This window comes from Oncorhynchus gorbuscha, linkage group LG13 (genome assembly GCF_021184085.1).
Source record: "Oncorhynchus gorbuscha isolate QuinsamMale2020 ecotype Even-year linkage group LG13, OgorEven_v1.0, whole genome shotgun sequence".
NCBI lineage: Eukaryota > Metazoa > Chordata > Actinopteri > Salmoniformes > Salmonidae > Oncorhynchus > Oncorhynchus gorbuscha.
Window position 1 is genome coordinate 37,421,507 of NC_060185.1, and position 25,330 is coordinate 37,446,836.

A 25,330-nucleotide genomic window follows, 5' to 3' on the forward strand; every position below is an offset into this window, starting at 1 on the left:
GTGTTCTTTGCTATTAAAGGATCTCAGTTGCATTGTAAGGGGGCTCTCAGAGAATTCATGGAGAGACACTGAATTTATCTGAGAGTCACAGAGTTGTGATAGAGCTCATATAATTAAAGATGGACTTTTATAACTAACTCTGACTTGTGTGTGTGGTTTGCTCCCATGATTTGGTAAATAGAGGAAATTTCCACGACAGCTTGTTGAGTGTCCTTCCAAATAAGAATGCTGAAATTCTGTTTTCAATTTGTTTACTGTAAAATAGCATTGTATCTGGTCAAATGCAATTTTTTTCCAGAAGTTAACTACGGGTTGGTAACAGGCTGATTGGTCGGCTATTTGAGCCAGTAAAGGGGGCTTTACTATTCTTGGGTAGCGGCATGACTTTGTGCCCTCAGGCCTGGAGGGAAGCTACACTCTCTAGTAGGCTTAAATTGAGAATGTGGCAAATAGGAGTGGCAATATCGTCTGCTATTATCCTCAGTAATTTTCCATCTAGATTGTCAGACCCTGGTGGCTTGTCATTGTTGATAGACAACAATAATCTTTTCACCTCTTCCACACTGACTTTACGGAAATCAAAAGTACAATTTTTGTCTTTCATAATTTGGTCTGATATACTTGGATGTGTAGTGTCAGTGTTTGTTGCTGGCATGTCATCCCTAAGTTTGCTTATTTTGCCAATGAAAAAGTCATTAAAGTAGTTTGCAATATCAGTGGGCTTTATAGTGATGAATGAGCCATCTGATTCAATGAATAAAGGTGCCGGGTTGGCTTTTTTACCCAAAATTTAATTTAAGGTGCCCCAAAGCTTTTTACTATCATTCTTTATATAATTTCTTTGTTTCATAGTTTAGTTTCTTTTTATTTAGTTTAGTCACATGATTTCTTAATTTGCAGTATGTTTGCCAATCAGTTGGGCTGTCAGATTTAATTGCCATACCTTCTGCCTCATGCCTTTCAACCATACCATTTTTCAATTCCTCATCAATCCAAGGGGATTTAGCAGTTTTTACAGTCATTTTCTTAATGGGTGCGTGATTATTAGTAACTGGAATAAGTAGTTTCATTACACACCACAGACCAGCAAATTTTCTTTACATCATCAACATATGAATCACTACAAAACTTATTGTATGACCTCTTATACACTGTTAGACCCAGCCTTTGGAACTTTGGTTTTCCTAGGTATGGCTATTATATTGTGATCACCACATCCTATGGATTTGGATGCTGCTTTAAAGTACATTTCTGCAGCATTAGTAAAGATGTGATCAATACTTGGAAGATTTAATTTCTGTGCTGTTTGTAACTACCCTGGTAGGTTGACTGACAACCTGATCCAGGTTCCAGGCATTGGTTACAGTTTGAAGTTTTTTCTTGAGTGGGCAGCTTGATGATAGCCAGTCAATATTTAAATCACCCAGAAAATATAATTCTCTGTTGATATCACATACATTTATCAACCATTTCACACATAATATCCAGATACTGACTGTTAGCACTTGGTGGTCTATAGCAGCTTCCCACAAGAATGGGCTTTAGGTGAGGCAGATGAACCTGTAGCCATATTACTTCAAAAGTATTTAACATTAGATCATCTCTAAGCTTTACAGGAATGTGGTTCTGACTATAGACCGCAGCACCACCTCCGTTGGCATTTCTGTATTTTCGGTAGATGTTATTAACCATGTACTGCTACCACTGTATCATCAAAGGTATTATCTAAGTGAGTTTCAGAGATGGTCAGAATAGGAATGTCATCTGTTACAAGCAAGTTATTAACTTCGTGGACCTTGTTCTTAGGCTACATATTTTAACATGGGCTATTTTTAGCACTTTTCTGGGTTGCTTGATTGTTTTTGATGCTTTACTGGGAAGCTTGTCAGAGGTAGACTTGCTCATGTTATTTACATTGGAGCTGATAGTGCAGGGTGAGCTGCATAAAGTGGTCTTCCTACTATTGCACACCGCCTTAGTGCTAACAGTGTAACTCTGGTTTATAGGCTCATGATTACTGCTTACAATAGCTGTAGGATAAACCGATGTATTCGGTGCAATTAGGAGTACATAAATTAAATTACTTACATTGTTTGCCAATGCCCGTAAGATCATGTACATTTGATGCAGCATTATTGTCACAATGGTAGTGGAGAGCCGACACGGCGGAAAAACGTCCACCAGACCAGAGCGGCGTCCGGCTACTGGGGTGGAAGAAAAACAAAGAGTAGGTGGGCGTGGGTTCCCCAGTAGCTTGTGTAGGTTTGCTACTTGCTTGCTAAGAGTAGCTACTTCCCTCCTGTCATGACGTTGGCCTGGGGGGTAGGTTTATGACGGTCATAAATACCTCCTTTTTCCTCTCTCTACCCTACTGAGGTTACATTTGCAAAATCCTTGGTTAAAACCTCTTGCAGCTCACCCCCTACTTTGTGCAATTTCCACCTGAAGACATACCCAAATCTAACAGCCTGTAGCTCAGACACAGAACCAAGGATACAGTGCCTTGCAAAAGTATTCGGCCCCCTTGAACTTTGCCACATTTTGCCACATTTCATGCTTCAAACATAAATATATAAAACTGTATTTTTTTGTGAAGAATCAACAACAAGTGGGACACAATCATGAAGTGGAACGACATTTATTGGATATTTCAAACTTTTTTAACAAATCAAAAACTGAAATTGGGCGTGCAAAATTATTCAGCACCCTTAAGTTAATACTTTGTAGCGCCACCTTTTGCTGCGATTACAGCTGTAAGTAGCTTGGGTATGTCTCTATCAGTTTTGCACATCGAGAGACTGAAATTCTTTCCCATTCCTCCTTGCAAAACAGCTCGAGCTCAGTGAGGTTGGATGGAGAGCATTTGTGAACAGCAGTTTTCAGTTCTTTCCACAGATTCTCGATTGGATTCAGGTCTGGACTTTGACTTGGCCATTCTAACACCTGGATATGTTTATTTTTGAACCATTCCATTGTAGATTTTGCTTTATGTTTTGGATCATTGTCTTGTTGGAAGACAAATCTCCGTCCCAGTCTCAGGTCTTTTGCAGACTCCATCAGGTTTTCTTCCAGAATGGTCCTGTATTTGGCTCCATCCATCTTCCCATCAATTTTAACCATCTTGCCTGTCCCTGCTGAAGAAAAGCAGGCCCAAACCATGATGCTGCCACCACCATGTTTGACAGTGGGGATGGTGTGTTCAGGGTGATGAGCTGTGTTGCTTTTACGCCAAACATAACGTTTTGCATTGTTGCCAAAAAGTTCCATTTTGGTTTCATCAGACCAGAGCACCTTCTTCCACATATTTGGTGTGTCTCCCAGGTGGCTTGTGGCAAACTTTAAACAACACTTTGCATGGATATCTTTAAGAAATGGCTTCCTTCTTGCAACTCTTCCATAAAGGCCAGATTTGTGCAATATACGACTGATTGTTGTCCTATAGACATAGTCTCCCACCTCAGCTGTAGATCTCTGCAGTTCATCCAGAGTGATCATGGGCCTCTTGGCTGCATCTCTGATCAGTCTTCTCCATGTATGAGCTGAAAGTTTAGAGGGACGGCCAGGTCTTGGTAGATTTGCAGTGGTCTGATACTCCTTCCATTTCAATATTATCGCTTGCACAGTGCTCCTTGGGATGTTTAAAGCTTGGGAAATCTTTTTGTATCCAAATCCGGCTTTAAACTTCTTCACAACAGTATCTCGGACCTGCCTGGTGTGTTCCTTGTTCTTCATGATGCTCTCTGCGCTTTTAACGGACCTCTGAGACTATCACAGTGCAGGTGCATTTATACGAAGACTTGATTACACACAGGTGGATTGTATTTATCATCATTAGTCATTTAGGTCAACATTGGATCATTCAGAGATCCTCACTGAACTTCTGGAGAGAGTTTGCTGCACTGAAAGTAAAGGGGCTGAATCATTTTGCACGCCCAATTTTTCAGTTTTTGATTTGTTAAGAAAGTTTGAAATATCCAATAAATGTCGTTTCACTTCATGATTCTGTCCCACTTTTTGTTGATTCTTCACAAAAAAATACAGTTTTATATCTTTGTTTGAAGCCTGAAATGTGGCAAAAGGTCGCAAAGTTCAAGGGGGCCGAATACTTTCGCAAGGCACTGTATGCATATTGTTGGTAACATTTGAAAGACAACACTCTGAAGTTTGTGTAAATGTGAATTGAATGTAGGAGATTAACACACAATAGATCTGGTTTAGATAAAACGATGAAAAAAACATAAGTTTGTTCTTTCTTTTTGTATCAAATATTGGCAGCCTTGCACTTTTCTTAAACATCTCTTATTGATCCATTCCACGGTGCTTTTTGATTTTAGTGAAAATATAAGAGGGCAACAGTACTTGTGCAAAGTTTCAGAATGATAACTTCCAAAATGAGTGTGCTACATGACATTTATCATGAAGTCACCCAGGTGCCCCACACAAGTAGCCCAAATGTACCCAAGTGACCAAATTGGTGAAGGTATACATTTTGAAACAAATAACTATATACAAAATACCAAAATGGTATTCTAACACCCCCCCCCCCCCCCAAAAAAAACAACATTTTTTTAAAAAATGTATTGATTAAAAAATACGGGGGGGGGAAAATATATACATTTACAAAATAACATGGTTAACTATTTACACACTTTCAATATTTGGAAGACCCTCATTCCTCTATCAAATCAAATCAATTTATATAGCCCCAGCCTAAACCCCCAAACAGCAAGCAATGCAGGTGTAGAAGCACGGTGGCTAGGAAAAACTCCCAAGAGAGGCAAAAACCTAGGAAGAAACCTAGAGAGGAACCAGGCTATGAGGGGTGGCCAGTCCTCTTCTGGCTTTGCCGGGTGGAGATCACAGTGGTTGTAGAGGGTGCAACAGGACAGCACCTCAAGAGTAAAAATAAACAGTTTAGGGTTCCATAACCACAGGCAGAACAGTTGAAACTGTAACAGCGGCAAGGCCAGGTGGACTGGGGACAGCAAGGAGTCATCATGCCAGGTAGTCCTGACGCATGGTCCTAGGGCTCAGGTCCTCCGGGAGAGAGAAAGAGAGAATTAGAGAGAACATACTTAAATTCACACAGGACACCGGATAAGACTCCCATTCGGAGTCACTGTGAAAGATAATGTTCATTTAGAATAGTTTCACATGAGCCCTGTATCAACAGGTATAATAAACAGATACATATAGAGAGTTGAAGGTTGAATATATTATTATATTATTATTACCTGCTAGATCTACTGTCTCTATTATATTATGACAGACCAGCTAGATCTACTGTCTTTATTATATTACACCTGATCTGTTGGATCTACTGTCTCCATTTCACTTTAGCCATTGATGTGGTCTTGCCCTCTCCTCAACAGCCTCAAATAGGCTATTTCATGTGGGTTATTGGTGCACAATGATGTCATTACTTGTTGTCTTCAAATCGGTTTCTGTCAGTCAATACGTCAAGGCGAAATGGCCCATCACGTTTCATGGTGTTACAAACAAACCAGTTGATTGCAGTGAAACCAAATATGAATGGAAAAGTCACGTTCTGTTTGATTGAAAAGAGAATTCACACAAGCGGTTCATAAAATGTTTTGTGTTAGGCTATAAAAACTGATTTTATCAAACAAAAGATCATTCATTGTGTAACAATGAGCATTGGAATTGCAAACAGATGAAGATCGTCAAAGGTAAACTATTTATTTTAATGCAGTTTGTGATTGTTACCCCTGTGCTGGTTAAAAAAAATGTATGGGGTTCTATGCTCAGATAATTGCATCGTATTCTTTCGCAGTTAATCCTTTTTTAAATATGACAACACAGTTGGATTAGCAAGATTCTAGGCTTTCGATACATGTGAGATACTTGTATTTTCATGAATGTTTAATATGACTATTTATGTTACGCAAACAAGGGTTGGGAAGGAACAGACAGAGTATCCCGTCTATCACACAATGACGTTACTACAACTTATCCAATTGACCACCAGAGACATTCTTCAAAGGACAGATGACTCGGTTTGGCAACACGGTCTTCCATCTACCACCAATCTACTGAAGCGCAGCTCAGAGTAAATATTTATTGCATTTTCCTTTTCCAAATGGGCGGTAATTTAGAATGCATCAGATACTGTATTTACGATAGCACAGCTTCTCCCTGTGTCCCTCAGTCTTCCCGCTCTTTCACACAAACCCAGCCCTTTTCCTTTGTGTAACAAGCTGTCATAACTGTTCCGCCGGCTAGGGACGTTTTACTTTATGATGTCATTTTTAATCAAGTTATGATTTAAATATGTATAGTTCTGTGTGATTAGTTAGGTATTTAGTAAATAAATAATTAAACCCAATTTTGTATTGCTGATTCAACTTGTTTGCTAGGGTTTGTGCAGATAACTAAGAATTTACAACTTTCAGATGAGACTGAATTAAGGTGACGATTAATTTTGACTGCTATTGATGTAAAATATTACTTGGTCCTTAAGAGTTTATTCAGAAGATAACAGCTCTATAAATATTATTTTGTGGTGCCCCGACTCTCTAGTTAATTACATTTACATGATTAGCTCAATCAGGTAATAAACATGACAGAGAAATCATTTTATAGAATAGCATGTCATATCATTTAATCCGGCATAGCCAAAGACACGACACTCCTGTAGTCCTCCGCAAGCAGTTGCTACATTGAAAGTCAACAAGGTCCACATTGTCCCGGAACAAAGCAAAGTAAACGCAGTTCCTGCAACGTTGGAAACGTTCAATAGCGGCATCCATTTGAGTCCGCTGAGCCAGCTAGGCTAGCTGGGCTTTCGTGTCGCTCTCCCTATATGGAATCTGGCAGGATCCCGGCACAGCAATTTAGACCAACAAACACCAATGCCTTTTTTAAAATCAATACACAGAAGTATATATTTTTAAACCTGCATATTTAGCTAAAAGAAATCCTGGTTAGCAGGCAATATTAACCAGGTGAAATTGTCACTTCTCTTGCGTTCATTGCACGCAGAGTCAGGGTACAGTGGGGCAAAAAAGTATTTAGTCAGCCACCAATTGTGCATGTCCTCCCACTTAAAAAGATGAGAGGCCTGTCATTTTCATCATAGGTACACTTCAACTTTGACAGACAAAATTAGAAAAAAAATCCAGAAAATCACATTGTATGATTTTTTAAAATGAATTTATTTGCAAATTATGGTGGAAAATAAGTATTTGGTCAATAACAAAAGTTTATCTCAGTACTTTGTTATATACCCTTTGTTGGCAATGACAGAGGTCAAATGTTTTCTGTAAGCCTTCACAAGGTTTTCACACACTGTTGCTGGTATTTTGGCCCATTCCTCCATGCAGATGTCCTTGCACTCTTACTTTCTTATCCAATACTTTAGTTTTTGCATTATTTAAACCAAATTGAACATGTTTCATTATTTATTTGAGGCTAAATTGATTTTATTGATGTATTATATTAAGTTAAAATAAGTGTTCATTCAGTATTGTTGTAATTGTCATTATTACAAATCAATTTTTAAAATCAGCCGATTAATCGGTATCGGCTTTTTTTCTCCTCCAATAACTGGTATCGGCGTTGAAAAATCATAATTCGTCGACCTCTAATACACACGCATGCATGCATACAATACATTTATAAAACCATAATTCTTGGAGTCTAAATATTTACTAGTTGAACAGTTAAGGGACTCTTGCTACTATGCTGAGATTAGGCTAGATAAGTTTTTGTTCTCTCTCTCTCACTCACGCACACACACACTTATCTAGTTGTATCATTCGTTTTCTCAGGGGTGGAGCAGCTCTGGGCTCTCAGCAGGCTTTGCAATGTGCATTATTTATGGTGTTGCCTTGGTGAATGGCTTGGTGGGTGGGACAAGACAGCTGGTAGGCAGAGATCCTCATACCTGTAAGAATATGTGTGTGTCTGGTCCAGCTCTGTGTTTAATAGTTATCATATGAGGAGTGAGTACTTCAGTGGTGAGGTCACTGACCAGCCCTTTCCCTGTAGTTTACTCTGGATAAGCACAGAGAGGGGGAGAAAGAGAGAGTTCATGGGTGGGGTACTTAGACTAGTCAAAGTGGTTCCTCATAGCTCTATTTTAATTCTCTCTCTCATACACACTTCCCTTTTATTCTCAGAGAAAAATAAATATGAAGGGAGAGGGAGAGACAGAAGGAGAAAGGGCAAAGGGTGGATGGTGCTGACAGATCTGCTCCTAAACAACTTTGCAGTATTTTTTTTTGTGTGTGTTATTTCTTGCATTATTTTCCCAGACATTTTGGGGGGTTTTCAGTACATCGAGCAAACAGGAATAAAGAACTCTCTGGGAAGAAGAACGGTGATAAACTACCCATGGTGTGATTGTGATAACGTACAGAAATTCAAGTCCTTTTGTTCACCCAGTCTAGAATACCTCACTATCAAATGCCGACCGTATTACCTCCCAAGATAATTCTCTTTGGTTATAGTCACAGCTGTGTATATTCCCCCTCAAGCCGATACCACGATGGCCCTCAAAGAACTACATTGGACTTTTGTGCAAACTTGAAACCATATCCTGAGGCCGCATTTATTGTAGCTGGGGATTTTAACAAAGCAGATTTGAGGAAAACACTACCAAAGTTCTATCAACACATTGACTGTACTAATCACACTGGTAAATCATTGGACCACTGCTATTCAACTTTTTGAAATACATACAAGGCCCTCCCTTCGGCAGATCTGATCATGGTTCCATTTTGCTCCTCCCTTCCTATAGGCAGACATTCTCAAACAGGAAGTACCCGTGCTAAGGTCTATTCAAAAGAGAAATTGGAATCCACACGTCAAGATTGTTTTGACCACGCACACTAGGATATGTTCCGGGTAGCTTCTGAGAATAACATTGACGACTACACGGATATGGTGACTGAGGTCATTAGGAAGTGTATAGGAGATGTTGTACTCACTGTGACTAAAGCAATCAAACAGGCAAAACGTCAGTACAGAGACAAAATAAAGTCACAATTCAACGGCTCAAACACGAGACGTATGGGTCTACAGACATTCACGGACTACAAAGGGAAAACCAGCCACGTTGCGGACACCGTCTTGCCTCCAGACAAGCTAAACACCTTCGCCCACTTTGAGGATAACACAGTGCCACCGATGCAGCCCGCTACCAAGGACTGTGGGCTCTCCTTCTCCGTGGCCGACATGACCAAGACATTTAAGCACGGTAACCCTCGTAAGTCTGACTGCACAGACGTCATCCCTAACTGTGTCCTCAGCATGCGCAGACCAGCTGGCTGGGGTGTTTACGGACATATTCAATCTCTCCCTATCCCAGTCTGCTGTCCCCTCTTGCATCAAGATGTCCACCATTGTTCCTGTACCCAAGAAAGCAAAGGTAACATAACCAAATAACTATCGCCCTGTAGCACTCACTTCTTTCACCATGAAGTGCTTTGAGAGGCTAGTTACATAGGGAACATATCACCTCATATCACCTCTACCTCTACCTTACCTGATGCTATAGACCCTCTTCAATTTGCTTACCGCCCCAATAGATCCACAGACAATGCAATCACAATCACACTTCCCTATTCCATCTGAACAAGAGGGATACCTACAGTTGAAGTCGGAAGTTTACAAAAACCTAGGTTGGAATCATGTTTGTCAACCACTCCACAAATTTCTTGTTAACAAACTATAGTTTTGGCAAGTCGATTAGGATATCTACTTTGTGCATGACACAAGTCATTTTTCCAACAATCGTTTACAGACAGATTATTTCATTTATAATTCACTGTATCACAATTCTAGTGGGTCAGAAGTTTACATGCACTAAGTTGATTGTGCCTTTAAACAGCTTGGAACATTCCATAAAATTATGTCATGGCATTAGAAGCTTCTGATAGGCTAATTGACATAATTTGAGTAAATTGAAGGTGTACCTGTGGATGTATTTCAAGGCCTACATTCAAACGCAGTGCCTCTTTGCTTGACATCATGGGAAAATCAAAAGAAATCAGACATCAGAAAAATAATTGTAGACCTCCACAAGTCTGGTTCATCATTAATCATCTGTACAAACAATAGTATGCATCTGTACAAACAACACCATGGGACCACACAGCCGTCATACCGCTCAGGACAAAGATGCATTCTGCCTCTTAGAGATGAACGTACTTTGGTGCAAAAAGTGCAAATCCACCCCAGAACAACAGCAAAGGACCTTGTGAAGATGCTGGAGGAAACAGTTACAAAAGTATCTATATCCACAGTTAAACAAGTCCTATATCGACATAACCTGAAAGGCCACTCAGCAAGGATGAAACCACTGCTCCAAAACCTTCATTATAAAAGACAGATTACGGTTTACAACTGCACATGGGGACAAAGATCGTACTTTTTGGAGAAATGTCCTCTGGTCTGATGAAACAAAAATAGATCTGTTTCGAGGAAAAAGGGGGAGACTTGCAAGCCGAAGAACACCATCCCAGCCGTGAAGCACGGGAGTGGCAGCATCTTGTTGTTGGGGTGCTTTGCTGCAGGACGGACTGGTGCACTTCACAAAATAGATGCTTTCATGAGGATGGAAAATTGTAGACCTATTGAAGCAACATCTCAAGACGTCAGTCAGGAATTTAAAGCTTGGTCGCAAATGGGTCTTCCAAATAGACAATGACCCCAATCATACTTCCAAAGTTGTGGCAAAATGGCTTAAGGACAACAAAGTCAAGGTATTGGAGTGGCCATCACAAAGCCCTGACCTCAATCCTATAGAAAATGTGTGGGCAGAACTGAAAAGGTGTGTGCGAGCAAGGAGGCCTTCAAACCTCACTCAGTTACACCAGCACTGTCAGGAGGAATGGGCCAAAATTCACCCAACTTATTGTGGGAAGCTTGTGGAAGACTACCCGAAACGTTTGACCCAAGTTAAACAATTTACATTTACATTTAAGTAATTTAGCAGATGCTCTTATCCAGAGCGACTTACAAATTGGTGCATTCACCTTATGACATCCAGTGGAACAGTGACTTTACAATAGTGCATCTAAATCTTAAAGGGGGGAGGGGTGAGAAGGATTACTTTATCCTATCCTAGGTATTCCTTAAAGAGGTGGGGTTTCAGGTGTCTCCGGCAATGCTGCCAAATACTAATTGAGTGTGTGTGAACTTCTGACCCACTGGGAATGTGATGAAATAAATAAAAGCTGAAATTAATCTTTCTCTCTACTATTATTCTGACATTTCACATTCTTAAAATAAAGTGGTGATCGTAACTGACCAAAGACAGGGAATTATTACTAGGATTAAACATCAGGAATTGTGAAAAACGGAGTTTAAATGTATTTGGCTAAGATGTATGTAAACTTCTGACTTCAACTGTATGTAAGAATGCTGTTCATTGACTATAGCTCAGCATTCAATACCATAGTACCCTCCAAATTCATAAAATAAACTTGGGGCCCTGCGTCTGAACCCCACCCTGTGCAACTGGGTCCTGGATTTCCTGACTGGCTGCCCCAGGTTGGAAACAACACCTTTACTTTGATGATCATCAACACAGGGGCCCCACAAGGGTGCGTGCTCAGCCCGCTCCTGTACTCCCTGTTCACCCATGACTGCGTGGCCACGCACGCCTCCAACTCAATTGTCAAGTTTGCAGATGACACAACAGTATTAGGCCTGATTACCAACAATGATGAGATGGCCTACATGGAGGAGATGAGAGCCCTGGGAGATTGGTGCCAGGAAAATAACCTCTCACTCAACGTCAACAAAAATAGATGATCGTGGAGCACGCCCCTATCCACATTCAACAGTGGAGAAGGTGGAAAGTTTCAAGTTGATCGGCATACACATCACTGACGATCTGAAATGGTCCACCCACACAGACCGTGGGGTGAAGGAGCAACAGCGCCTCTTCAACCTCAGGAGGCTGAAGAAATGTGACTTGTCACCTGAAACCCTCATAAACTTTTACAGATGCACAATTGAGATTATCCTGTCGGGTCTATCACAGACTGGTACGGCAACTGCACCGCCATGCAGCTGCAGGACTTTCCAGTGATTTCCAACGCATCACTGGGGGCAAAATACCTGCCCTCCAAGACACCTACAGCACCTGATGTTACAGGAAGGCCAAAAAGATCATCAAGGACATCAACCACCCGTGCCGCCACCATCACCCATATGGTGAGGTCAGTACAGGCTGAAAAACAGCTTCTATGGCCGGCTTCCACCCAGTTACGCAACCCTGCATCTTAGAGGCTGCTGCCCTATATACATAGACTTGGAATCACTGGCCGCTTTAATAATGGAACACTAGTCACTTTTAATAATGTTTACATACTGCTTTACTCATCACGTGTAAATACTGTATTCTATTTTAAAGTATTTTAGTCCATGCCACTCTGTCATTGCTCAATCTAATATTTCTATATTTCTTAATTCCATTCTTTTACTTTTAAGATTTGTGTATATTGATGTGAATTGTTAGATACTACAGCACTGTTGGAGCTAGGAACACAAGCATTTTGCTACACCCGCAATAACATCTGCTAAATATGTGTATGTGACCAATACAATGGGATTTGATTTTAAAAAATAGGGATCAGCTTCAAACAGGTTCTTGTGAATAATGGAGCTCTGAGTATTCATCAGGACTTCTTCGCTTCCTTGCTTTCTACTCCTATATCCATCTCACACCCCTTCCCACACACACACACACACACACACACACACACACACACACACACACACACACACACACACACACACACACACACACACACACACACACACACACACACACACACACACACACACACACACACATCTTCAGAGGCAGAGGAGAACTCGTCAGTGTGAGCGTCTCTAGGCACGGTTAAACGAACGGACAGCAGATGAAAAGAGAGCGATGCAAAGAAAGAGAAAGAAGATGGATCTTTTTCTTCTTTGTGATTCAAACAATCGCCTGGTGAAAGTCATGATGATGTCATGGTGATGGAGTGTCAAGGAGGAGAGGAGAAGGGGGAGCCACAGTAGAATGTTGGGTGCACCCCACCCTAAGAATCTGCTGGCGACTAGATTCCTGTGATATCATCTCTAGGCACCCAGGGAGACCCACACACACACACACACACACACACACACACACACACACACACACACACACACACACACACACACACAGGGTGTATGTTAAAGTGCATCTAAAGGCCTCCTCAGGTTGACATGTTTAAGACTCCAATGCACACTGATTTATCAACACTGGCTTGTGTGTGTTTCTCTTAAGCTGACATTAAGCTCACTTAGTTATTAGGAGGACAGACCACTCACAGTGCCGGGCTAGAAAGCATCTTGGGATTGAATGCGCTTTCTGTCGTACAGTGAAAGAAAGAACAAAATCAATAAATATATTTGACAATCACCTCTTTTTTGTTTCTTTTTTCTCTGCTTCCGTCCAGCCCTCACTCTCTTTCCACCCACTTAGTTATTGAAGGAATAATCAATAACTGTTAGGACAATATGTTTAGTCCGGTTTGGTCATGGTGATGTAGTTGGTCGATCATGATGATGGTGATTTATTTGGTCGTCATGGTGATGTACACTGAACAAAAATATAAAAACAAAACGTGTTGGTCCCTAGAAGATCCCAGAAATGTTCCGTATGCACAAAATGCATATTTCTCTAATAATTTGTTGACAAATTTGTTTACATCCTTGTTAGTGAGGATTTCCCCTTTGTCAACATAATTAATCCACTTGACAGGTGTAGCATATTAAGAAGCTACTGGGAACAATATAAGGTCACTCTAAGATATGTAGTATTGTCACACAACACAATGTCACAGATGTCTCGAGCGTGCAATTGGCATGCTAACTGCAGGAATATCTACCAGCGCTTTTGCCAGAGAATTGATTGTTCATATCTCTACCATAAGCCGCCTCCAACATCGTTTTAGAGAAATTATCCGTACATCCAACCGACCTCGCAACTGCAGGCGTGTATGTCGTCGTGTGGGCGAGGGGTTTGCTGATGTCAACTTTGTGAGCCCCACCTCCACCATGGGGCATTCTGTTATGGTACGGGCAGGCATAAGCTACGGACCACGAACACAGTTGCATTTTATCAATGGCAATTTGAATGCACAGAAATACTGTGACGAGATCCTGAGGCCCATTTGTTACGCCCATTTATTTTTATGTATCTTTTACCAACAGATGCATATCTGTATTCCCAGTCATGTGAAATCCATAGATTAGGGCCTAATTCATTTATTTCAATTGACTGATTTCTTTATATGAACTGTAACTCAGTAAAATCTTTGAAATTGTTGCATTAGTATTTTGTTCAGTATAGTTGGTCAGTCAAGGTGATGTAGTTGGTCGGTCGTGGTTGTGATTTTTCTCCGTTTGGCATCATTTCATGCTCTTATGCATGAGAGAACACTGCAGTATCATAGAAGCTGGTACACACACACACACACACACACACACACACACACACACACACACACACACACACACACACACACACACACACACACACACACACACACACACACACAGGAGTATGTCTTCTGTGCCTGTAGTTAGACAAGGTGGTGTGTGTGTGTGTGTGAGAGGGAGAGGGAGAGGGAGAGCATGGAAAGAGAAGAGGGAGCATGAGCTTTCTGGTTTTGGTCTGTGTGAATTGGGTAATTTAATTGTGTGTGTGTGTGTGTGAATAGAGTGAGAGTCTTCCTGTCACTGTCCATCCATCAACACTGTAACCCCAGGCAACCAGAGGGGGCAGGACAGTGTGCTATGGCAGCACCACAACCTTCGATTTTCTCTTTACCTTCTCACTCACCTCTCTCTCACTGTTTCTCTCGCACTCACTGTCTCACTCACCTCCCTCTCACTGTTTCTCTCGCACTCACTGTCTCACTCACCTCTGTCTCACTGTTTCTCTCGCACTCACTGTCTCACTCACCTCTCTCTCACTGTTTCTCTCGCACTCACTGTCTCACTCAGAACCCTCTCACTTTCTCTCGCACTCACTGTCTCACTCACTTCTCTCTCACTGTTTCTCTCGCACTCACTGTCTCTCTCACCTCTCTCACTGTTTCTCTCGCACTCACTGTCTCTCTCACCTCTCTCACTGTTTCTCTCGCGCTCACTGTCTCTCTCACCTCTCTCTCACTGTTTCTCTCGCACTCACTGTCTCACTCACCTCTCTCTCACTGTTTCTCTCGCACTCACTGTCTCACTCACCTCTCTCTCACTGTTTCTCTCGCACTCACTGTCTCACTCACCTCTCTCTCACTGTTTCTCTCGCGCTCACTGTCTCTCTCACCTCTCTCACTGTTTCTCTCGCGCTCACTGTCTCACTCACCTCTCTCTCACTGTTTCTCTCGCGCTCACTGTCTCTCTCACCTCTCTCTCACTGTTTCTCTCGCGCTCACTGTCTCACTCACCTCTCTCACTGTTTCTCTCGCACTCACTGTCTCACTCACCTCTCTCTCACTGTTTCTCTCGCACTCACTGTCTCACTCACCTCTCTCTCACTGTTTCTCTCGCGCTCACTGTCTCACTCACCTCTCTCACTGTTTCTCTCGCACTCACTGTCTCACTCTCTCACTGTTTCTCTCGCACTCACTGTCTCACTCACCTCTCTCTCACTGTTTCTCTCCCACTCACTGTCTCTCTCTCACACACACTATCTCACTGTCTCACTCACCTCTCTCTCACTGTTTCTCTTCCACTCACTGTCTCTCTCACACACACTATCTCACTGTCTCACTCACCTCTCTCTCACTGTTTCTCTCCCACTCACTGTCTCTCTCTCTCTCTCTCTCTCTCTCTCTCTCTCTCTCTCTCTCTCTCTCTCTCTCTCTCTCTCTCTCTCTCTCTCTCTCTCTCTCTCTCTCTCTCTCTCTCTCTCTCTCTCTCTCTCTCTCTCTCTCTCTCACACACACACTGTCTCACTGTCTCACTCACCTCTCTCTCACTGTTTCTCTCCCACTCACTGTCTCTCTCTCTCTCTCTCTCTCTCACACACACACTGTCTCACTGTCTCACTCACCTCTCTCTCACTGTTTCTCTCCCACCCACTGTCTCTCTCTCTCTGTCACACACACACTGTCTCACTCACCTCTCTCTCACTGTTTCTCACTCCACTCACACTCACACTCACACTCAATCTCACTCAATCTCACTGTCTCACTGCATGTCCAGTTCAGGCTTGGTTGTTCCTCACTCATGTGAAAAAGTACCCTCCCATCCTCCTCTGCTCCCCCCCAACCAGCAGGTGCTATGCTATGTGGCCCCCTCTCTCTAATTGTGTGTTTGGCCGTGTCCTCTCTGCCATCTGCTTGGGCCTGTTGTGGGACAAACACACGCATGCACACATACACACAAGTCAAGTTTTCTTTATGAAACTAGCTATGTTCAAATAATAATCGTTCTGTCCTCAGACATATTATTCATACAGTCATAGTGATAATTTATTTGTATAGCACTTTTCAATACAAGAAACAGTGCTTCACATCATAAAGTCAAAGAAACAAAGACAGGAGGACAGAGAATGACAGAAAGATAGATAATCATATTGAAATCATACAGTGCATTTGGAAAGGATTCAGACCCCTCGACTTTTCCCACAATAATTTTTTCCCCCATCAATCTACACACAATACCCCATAATGACAAAGCGAAAAATGTTTTTTATACATTTTTGCTCATTTATTTCACATTTACATATGTATTCTAACCCTTTACTCAGGACTTTGTTGAAGCACCTTTGGCAGGGATTTACAGCCTTGAGTCTTCTTGGGTATGACGCTACAAGCTTGGTACACCTGTATTTGGGGAGTTTCTCCCATTCTTCTCAGCAGATTCTCTAAAGTTCTGTAAGGTTGGATGTGGAACGTTGCTGCACAGCTATTGTCGGGTCTCTCCAGAGATGTTAGATCGGGTTCAAGTCCGGGCTCTGGCTGGGCCTCTCAAGGACATTTAGAGACCTGTCCCGAAGTCGCTCCTGCATTGTCTTGGCTGTGTGCTTCGGGTCGTTGACCTATCCGAAGGTGAACCTTTGTCCCAGTCTGAGGTCCTGAGCGCTCTGGAGCAGGTTTCATCAAGGATCTCTGTGCTTTGCCCCATTCATCTTTCCCTCAAGCCTGACGAGTCTCCAGTCCCTGCTGATGAAAAACATCCCCACAGCATGATGCTGCCACCACCATGCTTCACCGTAGGGATGGTATTGGCCAAGTGATGAGCGGTGCCTGGTTTCCTCCAGATGATTTGGACAATTTTGTGTTCTACTTTGTTTGAGAATTTAAATATGTATCCGAGAACTGTCTGCTCTCATCTACTTGAGACTGAAGTGTGTGTGTGTGTGTGTGTGTGTGTGTGTGTGTGTGTGTGTGTGTGTGTGTGTGTGTGTGTGTGTGTGTGTGTGTGTGTGTGTGTGTGTGTGTGTGTGTGTGTGTGTGTGTGTGTGTGTGTGTGTGTGTAAAATATACATTTGAAGTCTGTCTCTCTCTGTCCTAGGTACTGGCTCATTAACATGGTGGGACAACAATACAATTTTATCTCTTTTTTTTCCTCCCCTATCTTTCTTGCTTCCTTAATTTTTCTCTTTCTGTTCTTTCTTTTCCTTCAAATGTTTTCATCTCACACATACAAAACACACACAAAATGATGAGGGAACAGTTGTGTAGGCTCGATCTCCATACTCATTAGCTCCAATAGGAGGGGGTCTCTGTCTCCTCAGCTCCCCAGGGATGGTGAGGTCTTCTGGGCTTGGTGTATAGAGGCATCTCCTCTTCTCCCCTGCTGGCTGTGGAGGTTTAGCTAATTCTGCTGATCATCAGGGAGGAACCCCAACAGGCTAACCCTCTGTAGCTCTCTGTCAGACAACAAAACTGTGTGTGTATGTTTTGTACATTCTGAAATTATCAACCCTGTTTGATATCTATAGCGTCAGCTCAGTCAGTGGAAAGGCATGCGTCTCAAACGGCACCCCATTCCCTACATAGTGTACTAGTTTTGACCAGAGCCCTAATTCCCCTGGTCAAATTTGTGCACTATACAGGGATTAGGGTGCCGTTTGGGATGTAGCCCAGGTTAGGTTGTTCCGTTATTAGTCACTTCCCCAGATCTCGTCTGCTCTGTGTGTGTGTGTGCGTGTGTGATGACGGGGTTGTATGTGTAAACTGACAGTGGAGTCTGAAATGTGAGCCCTTCCTTGTGTCGGCTCGCCTGAGGAGGATTTGGGTGGGTATGAGACGGGGGAGGATGTGTTTGATGTCTGAAGGAGGGAGGGAGGATGGAAAGAAGGGAGGAGATGACAAAGGTGCACTAGAGTTACAGAACCCTATGAAGAGTGTGTGTTTGATCCACCTTGTGACCAGCTGCTGTCTTCGTCACCAGAGCTGTGTGTGTGTGTGTGTGTGTGTGTGTGTGTGTGTGTGTGTGTGTGTGTGTGTGTGTGTGTGTGTGTGTGTGTGTGTGTGTGTGTGTGTGTGTGTGTGTGTGTGTGTGTGTGTGTGTGTGTGTGTGTGTGTGTGTGTGTGTGTGTGTGTGTGTGTGTGTGTGTGTGTGTGTGTGTGCATTTGTTTCATACATCTGTTTAGTGTTTGTGTGACAAATCTACTGCAGTTCCACACTTTCATGACATGTGTGAGCCACAAACCCCACCTCCTACCCCATGACTTGTTCTGACATCACAGGCTGTGACCTCATGATGACTAAAAGGCAGCAGAGAAGACCTCAAGTCCAAACATATCAGCACGGAACCTCCTATACGCACACCTACACACTCTCTCTCTCTCACACTCACTTTCTCTTTCACCCAGACAATCTCTCTCTCCCACAAACTGCATGGCATTTGGACTTAGACTAGCTGTTATAGTTAGAGGAACATTGAGGACAGAGGAGACCGAAGCTGAAGCCAAGATCAGTTCCAGCCTGACAGACAGACTGAGGTAAGGCCAAACAGAACCTAGCCACTGCTAATGTAACACAGCCATCACTGTGTCTGCTTAGAAGTACACTTTATTTCTATTGAACCTTTATTTAACTAGGCAAGTCAGTTAAGAACAAATTCTTATTTCCAATGACGGCCTATCGGGGAACAAGTGGGTTCACTGCCTTGATCAGGGAAGAACGTCATATTTTTACCTTGTCAGCTTGGGGATTCGAACCAGCAACCTTTCGGGTTACTGGCCCAACGCTTTAACCACTAGGCTACCTGCCGCCCCACTAGCTTCATTCACTGTCAAAATCGAATCAAATTTGATTGGTCACATACACATACAGTTGAAGTTGGAAGTTTACATACACCTTAGCCAAATACATTTAAACTCAGTTTTTCACAATTCCTGACATTTAATCCTAGTAAAAATTCCCTCTTCGGTCAGTTAGGATCACCACTTTATTTTAAGAATGTGAAATGTCATAATAATAGTAGAGAGAATGATTTATTTCAGCTTTTATTTATTTTATTTCTTTCATCACATTCCCTGTGGGTCAGACGTTTACATACACTCAATTAGTATTTGGTATCATTGCCTTTAAATGGTGTAACTTGGGTCAAATGTTTCAGGTAGCCTTCCACAAGCTTCCCACAATAAGTTGGGTGAATTTTGGCCCATTCCTCCTGACAGAGCTGGTGTAACTGAGTCAGGTTTGTGGGCCTCCTTGCTCACACAGACCTTATCAGTTCTGCCCACAGATTTTCTATAGGATTGAGGTCAGGGCTTTGTGATGGCTTTGTTGTCCTTAAGCCATTTTGCCACAACTTTGAATGTATGCTTGTCCATTTAGAAGACCCATTTGCGACTAAGCTTTAAATTCCTGACTAACATCTTGAGATGTTGCTTCAATATATCCACAATTTTCCTAACTCATGATACCATCTATATTGTGGAGTGCACCGATCCCTCCTGCAGCAAAGCACCCCAACAACATGATGCTGCCAGTCCCGTGCTTCACGGTTGGGATGGTGTTCTTCAGATGGCAAGCTTCCCCCTTTTTCCTCCAAACATAACGATGGTCAATATGGCCAAACAGTTCTATGTTTGTTTCATCAGACCAGAAGACATTTCTCCAAAAAGTACAATATTTTTGTCCCCATATGCAGTTGCAAACCGTAGTCTGGCTTTTTTATGGCGGGTTCTGAGCAGTGGCTTCTTCCTTGCTGAGCGGCCTTTCAGGTTATGTCTGATATAGAACTTGTTTTACTGTGGATATAGATACTTTTGACCTGTTTCCTCCAGCATCTTCACAAAGTCCTTTGCTGTTGTTCTTGGATTGATTTGCACTTTTGGCACCAAAGTACATTAATCTCTAGGAGACAGAACGAGTCTCCTTCCTGAGCGGTATGACGGCTGTGTGGTCCCATTGTGTTTATACTTGTGTACTATTGTTGTACAGATGAATGTGGTACCTTCAAGCGTTTGTAAATTGCTCCCAAGGATGAACCGGACTTGTGGAGGTCTACAATATATTTTTGCTGATGTCTTGTCTGATTTCTTTAGATTTTTCCATGATGTCAGGCACAGAGGCACTGAGTTTGAAGGTGAGGCCTTGAAATACATCCATTGCCACACCCCCAATTGACTCAAATGATGTAAATTAGCCCATCAGAAGCTTCTAATGCCATGACATTTTCTGGAATGTTCAGAAACATAAAGGCACAGTCAACTTGGTGTATGTGAACTTCTGACCCACTGGAACTGGCCCACGGAAAAGCTAGAAATTCAGCGACATGAAGGGAGACATTTCAAACTGTGACACTAATAACCCTGAGATACGATGAGGTCAGTGTGTCAGATGATTCGTCATCAGTTGATGTAAATGTACCATTTCTTACCATGTGGGCTTTATGATTCATTCCGGCATCGAGATGACGTGAACTCTGTTTGCCTCCTGTGCAGTGGATTAAAGTGAGCTAAAATGAATCAATCTGCTGTTTTTGATTAGTGCTCCAACTCTCTACCTTGAATTAGTCATTTTTAGATGTTTTTCTTGTTCAGCTCTTCTCATGACATGAACTCTGTAAAACGTGTGTGTGTGTCTGACCCAGATGGTTGTTCCCGTTGGTAAACTGTGTCCACCAGAGCATTCACTAAAGCAGGTTAGCTTGCATGTGTGTGTGTGTGTGTGTGTGTGTGTGTGTGTGTGTGTGTGTGTGTGTGTGTGTGTGTGTGTGTGTGTGTGTGTGTGTGTGAGAATCTGTTTGTGTGTGTGTGTGAGAATCTGTTTGTGTGTGTGTGTGTGTGTGTATCTGTGTGAGCAGTTTTAGATGTTTGTGGTACAACTAGTTATGAGCTTGTTCCTTTCTCTAAGTCCAATGGCTCTGAGAATAAGTGTGTGAGCAGAGGGAGCAGGCTAGTGTGTGTGTGTGTGTGTGTCTTTCTCTTCCTGGATTGTGACTCAGTGATTGGTGTTTGCAGCGTGTAGACACACACACACTCCGTATCCGGGAAACTGGCCTATAAATGATGTGTGTGTGTTTGCAGATCAAACAGAGTGCCAGCTAGTTAACTATAGACAGGTAGTCCTCCTAGCTGTGTTCTGTTAGCTGATAGGCTAGTCGACTAATGCTCTTTCAGCTGATGGGCTAGTGGAATAATGTTCTGTCAGCTGACAGGTAAGTGGACTGGTGTTGTCCTGTCAGCTGACAGGTAAGTGGACTGGTGTTGTCCTGTCAGCTGACAGGTAAGTGGACTGGTGTTGTCCTGTTAGCTGACAGGATAAATGTTCCGTCAGTTGATTAGCTAATGGACTAACGTTATGTTAGTTGATAGACTGGTAATGTTCTATGACCTCATGTTTATTGGTTGTTCCAGCAGCAGCCGGCGTGTGATTGGTGAAGATGTCTGACAATGGGGACGTCGAGGACAAGCCCCCAGCCCCGCCCATGAGGAACACCAGCACTCTGATTGGCTCCTGCAGCAAAGATCCTGCCCCCCATGGCTCCAAGCCCCTTCCCCCCAACCCAGAGGACAGGAAGAAGAAAGATCGCTCCATCATGTCCATCCTGACAGGAGGAGGAGACAAGAGTGAGTTGTGTGTGTGTGACATGTGAACATGCATGTGTTCAACTGTGCGTGCGTGTGCGACTGTACAGCCAAGGGAGGTAACCAGGGGGAATATGACAGACATCCAAATCCCCCAGGATCCCTTGCTGTAGCTTGGTTAATCTTCCCATGAGCCTCGGGGGGGGGGGTGTTCTCTCAAGAGACTCTGCTGCTGCCTCTATCAATATGCTCCCTCTCTCTCTCCTCATCTTTCTCTCTCCTCTCTCTCACCCCCTTCTCTCTCTCAGCCAACAAGAAGAAGGAGCGTCCGGAGATCTCTCTGCCTTCTGATTTTGAACACACCATCCACGTGGGCTTCGATGCAGTCACTGGAGAGTTCACAGTGAGTTTGTCTATGTGCTCTATATCTATGCTCTACTAGGGTCTGTCTATGTACTCTAGATCTAGGGTCTGTATCTGGAAGGGTCTATTTCTCTAGATCTATGGTCTGTATCTAGTAGGGTGTGTAACTATGATTCAGCTGATCAACCCTGGCCTGAGTAGGAGGATCTGTTTTCTGGACAGCAGACTGGTAACTGAGTTAGAGCAGGAATGACTTTAGATTTGGACTGAAGAAAACAGGCTAACTAGCTACAGCACAATACCTCCACTTAGTCCTAATCTCTCTCTGTTTGCATCCCAAATGGTGCTCTAATACCTAATATAGTGCACTACTTTGACAAGGGCCCATAGGACTCCAGTCAAATGTGTGTGCTCTGTATAGGGAATATGGAGCCATTTCAGACGCATCCTCTCTATTTCACTATTACCCACCCTCAATGTCTCTTTCTCCCTCAATCCCTCTTTCTCCCTGTCTGTCTGTAATAGGGGGTGATCTTAGGGGGAATGGAGCGAGTGAGTAGAGGGAGAGCGAGGCAGAGGAGGAAAGAGCAAGGCAGAGAGGGGGATGATAGTCTAGGATGGAGATATGACCCAGTTCTCTGACCACTGCAGACATCTCTCTCTTGTTACTGTGTGTCTGTGTGTGTAGGGCATGCCGGAGCAATGGGCTCGGTTGCTCCAAACCTCTAACATCACTAAGCTGGAACAGAAGAAGAATCCTCAGGCTGTCCTTGACGTTCTCAAATTCTACGACTCCAAGGAGACCAACAACAGCCAGAAATACATGAGCTTTACAGGTACACACACACACACACACACACACACACACACACACACACACACACACACACACACACACACACACACACACACACACACACACACACACACACACACACACACACACACACACACACACACACACACACACACATGCGCACACACACTAGCATGTACAGTGCCTTGCAAAAGTATTCGGCCCCCTTGAACTTTGCGACCTTTTGCCACATTTCAGGCTTCAAATATAAAGATATAAAACTGTATTTTTTTGTGAAGAATCAACAACAAGTGGGACACAATCATGAAGTGGAACGACATTTATTGGATATTTCAAACTTTTTTAACAAATCAAAAACTGAAAAATTGGGCGTGCAAAATGATTCAGCCCCCTTAAGTTAATACTTTGTAGCGCCACCTTTTGCTGCGATTACAGCTGTAAGTAGCTTGGGTATGTCTCTATCAGTTTTGCACATCGAGAGACTGAATTTTTTTTCCCATTCCTCCTTGCAAAACAGCTCGAGCTCAGTGAGGTTGGATGGAGAGCATTTGTGAACAGCAGTTTTCAGATCTTTCCACAGATTCTCGATTGGATTCAGGTCTGGACTTTGACTTGGCCATTCTAACACCTGGATATGTTTATTTTTGAACCATTCCATTGTAGATTTTGCTTTATGTTTTGGATCATTGTCTTGTTGGAAGACAAATCTCCGTCTCAGGTCTTTTGCAGACTCCATCAGGTTTTCTTCCAGAATGGTCCTGTATTTGGCTCCATCCATCTTCCCATCAATTTTAACCATCTTCCCTGTCCCTGCTGAAGAAAAGCAGGCCCAAACCATGATGCTGCCACCACCATGTTTGACAGTGGGGATGGTGTGTTCAGGGTGATGAGCTGTGTTGCTTTTACGCCAAACGCACACGCATTCACATGTGAACACACACACATTCACAACTCACTATCAGAACTTGATCTCTTCATATTATCTTTCTTCTCCTCCTTCCTGTTTTCTTTCTCCACAGACAAGAGTTCAGACAACTATAGCTGTTCCAACACTTCTGTAAGTCTCCTGACACATCTATGCTTTAGTCCCAAATGGTACCCTTTTCCATATTTAGTGCCCAATTTTTGATCAGGGCTCATAGCCACAATGCTGACCTATGAGCCACAGTCAAAAGTAGTGCACTATAGTGGGAATAGGGTGTATTTTGAGACGCACATCTTTGTTTGCTCAACTATCAATGTGTGTTTAGGGCATCTGCCATAGATGAAGAATGGCGAATAGGAGAGGAGGGATAGAGAAAAACAGGGGATAAACAGAGAGAATGAGAGGATAAGAGATGGTAGAAGAGAAAGCAGAGGAAGAAATGGAGAGGAGAGGTGTGACGATTGACAGATTCTTCCCTGGCTCTATTTCTCTCTTTCTCCTCTCCCTGTTTCTGCATTGTCTGTGAGTCAGCATATTTTACTCCTTTCATTCACGCTCTCTATCTTTCTGGCTGTCCTGCTGTCACAGTCAGTCAGGAGGAGAGAGGGAGAATGGGAGAGAGAAAAAAGGGGGGAGAGGGAGAGGGAGTATTAATAACAGGAAAAGAAAGCGAACTAACTGAAAGTGATGTCACGTCCTCCTCAGAGCTCCAAGGCTGTGTCAGAGACGCCCGCCATAGCAACCGTATCTGAAGACGAGGATGAAGATGAGGCCACACCCCCTCCTGTTGTCGCTCCCCGACCAGAACACACTAAATCAGTAAGACATGCGCCACACACACACACACACACACACACACACACACACACACACACACACACACACACACACACACACACACACACACACACACACACACACACACACACACACACACACACACACACACACACACACACACACACACACACACACACACACACACTCAGCCCCCTGGCTCCAGACAGGGTAAATAAAGTAACACTCCTCGTGCTGGTCCTCAGCATTGTATATAATAATAATATATGCCATTTAGCAGACGCTTTTATCCAAAGCGACTTACAGTCATGTGTGCATACATTCTACGTATGGGTGGTCCCGGGGATCGAACCCACTACCCTGGCGTTACAAGCGCCATGCTCTACCAACTGAGCTACAGAAGGACCACTTTGTGTGTGTGTG

The 25,330-nt window shown here is 43.1% G+C and overlaps 1 protein-coding gene across 6 annotated transcripts in view; it reads left to right on the plus strand.

Annotated features, from left to right (window-relative positions):
• The window catches only part of LOC123992823 (serine/threonine-protein kinase PAK 1-like), a 46,050-nt gene that overhangs the window by 9,707 nt on the left and 11,013 nt on the right, over nt 1-25,330 (plus strand). For 2 of the 6 annotated variants that reach the window (XM_046294367.1, XM_046294372.1), the window contains exons 2-6: nt 21,837-22,046; nt 22,313-22,407; nt 23,056-23,203; nt 24,204-24,241; nt 24,815-24,928. In XM_046294367.1, the coding sequence (XP_046150323.1) occupies nt 21,860-22,046; nt 22,313-22,407; nt 23,056-23,203; nt 24,204-24,241; nt 24,815-24,928 (582 nt within the window). In that variant the 5' untranslated portion in view covers nt 21,837-21,859. Of the gene's footprint in view, nt 1-18,836; nt 18,966-20,544; nt 20,561-21,833; nt 22,047-22,312; nt 22,408-23,055; nt 23,204-24,203; nt 24,242-24,814; nt 24,929-25,330 lie in introns of those variants that run through there. The other 4 variants (XM_046294370.1, XM_046294369.1, XM_046294371.1 and 1 more) reach the window with 4 other exon arrangements.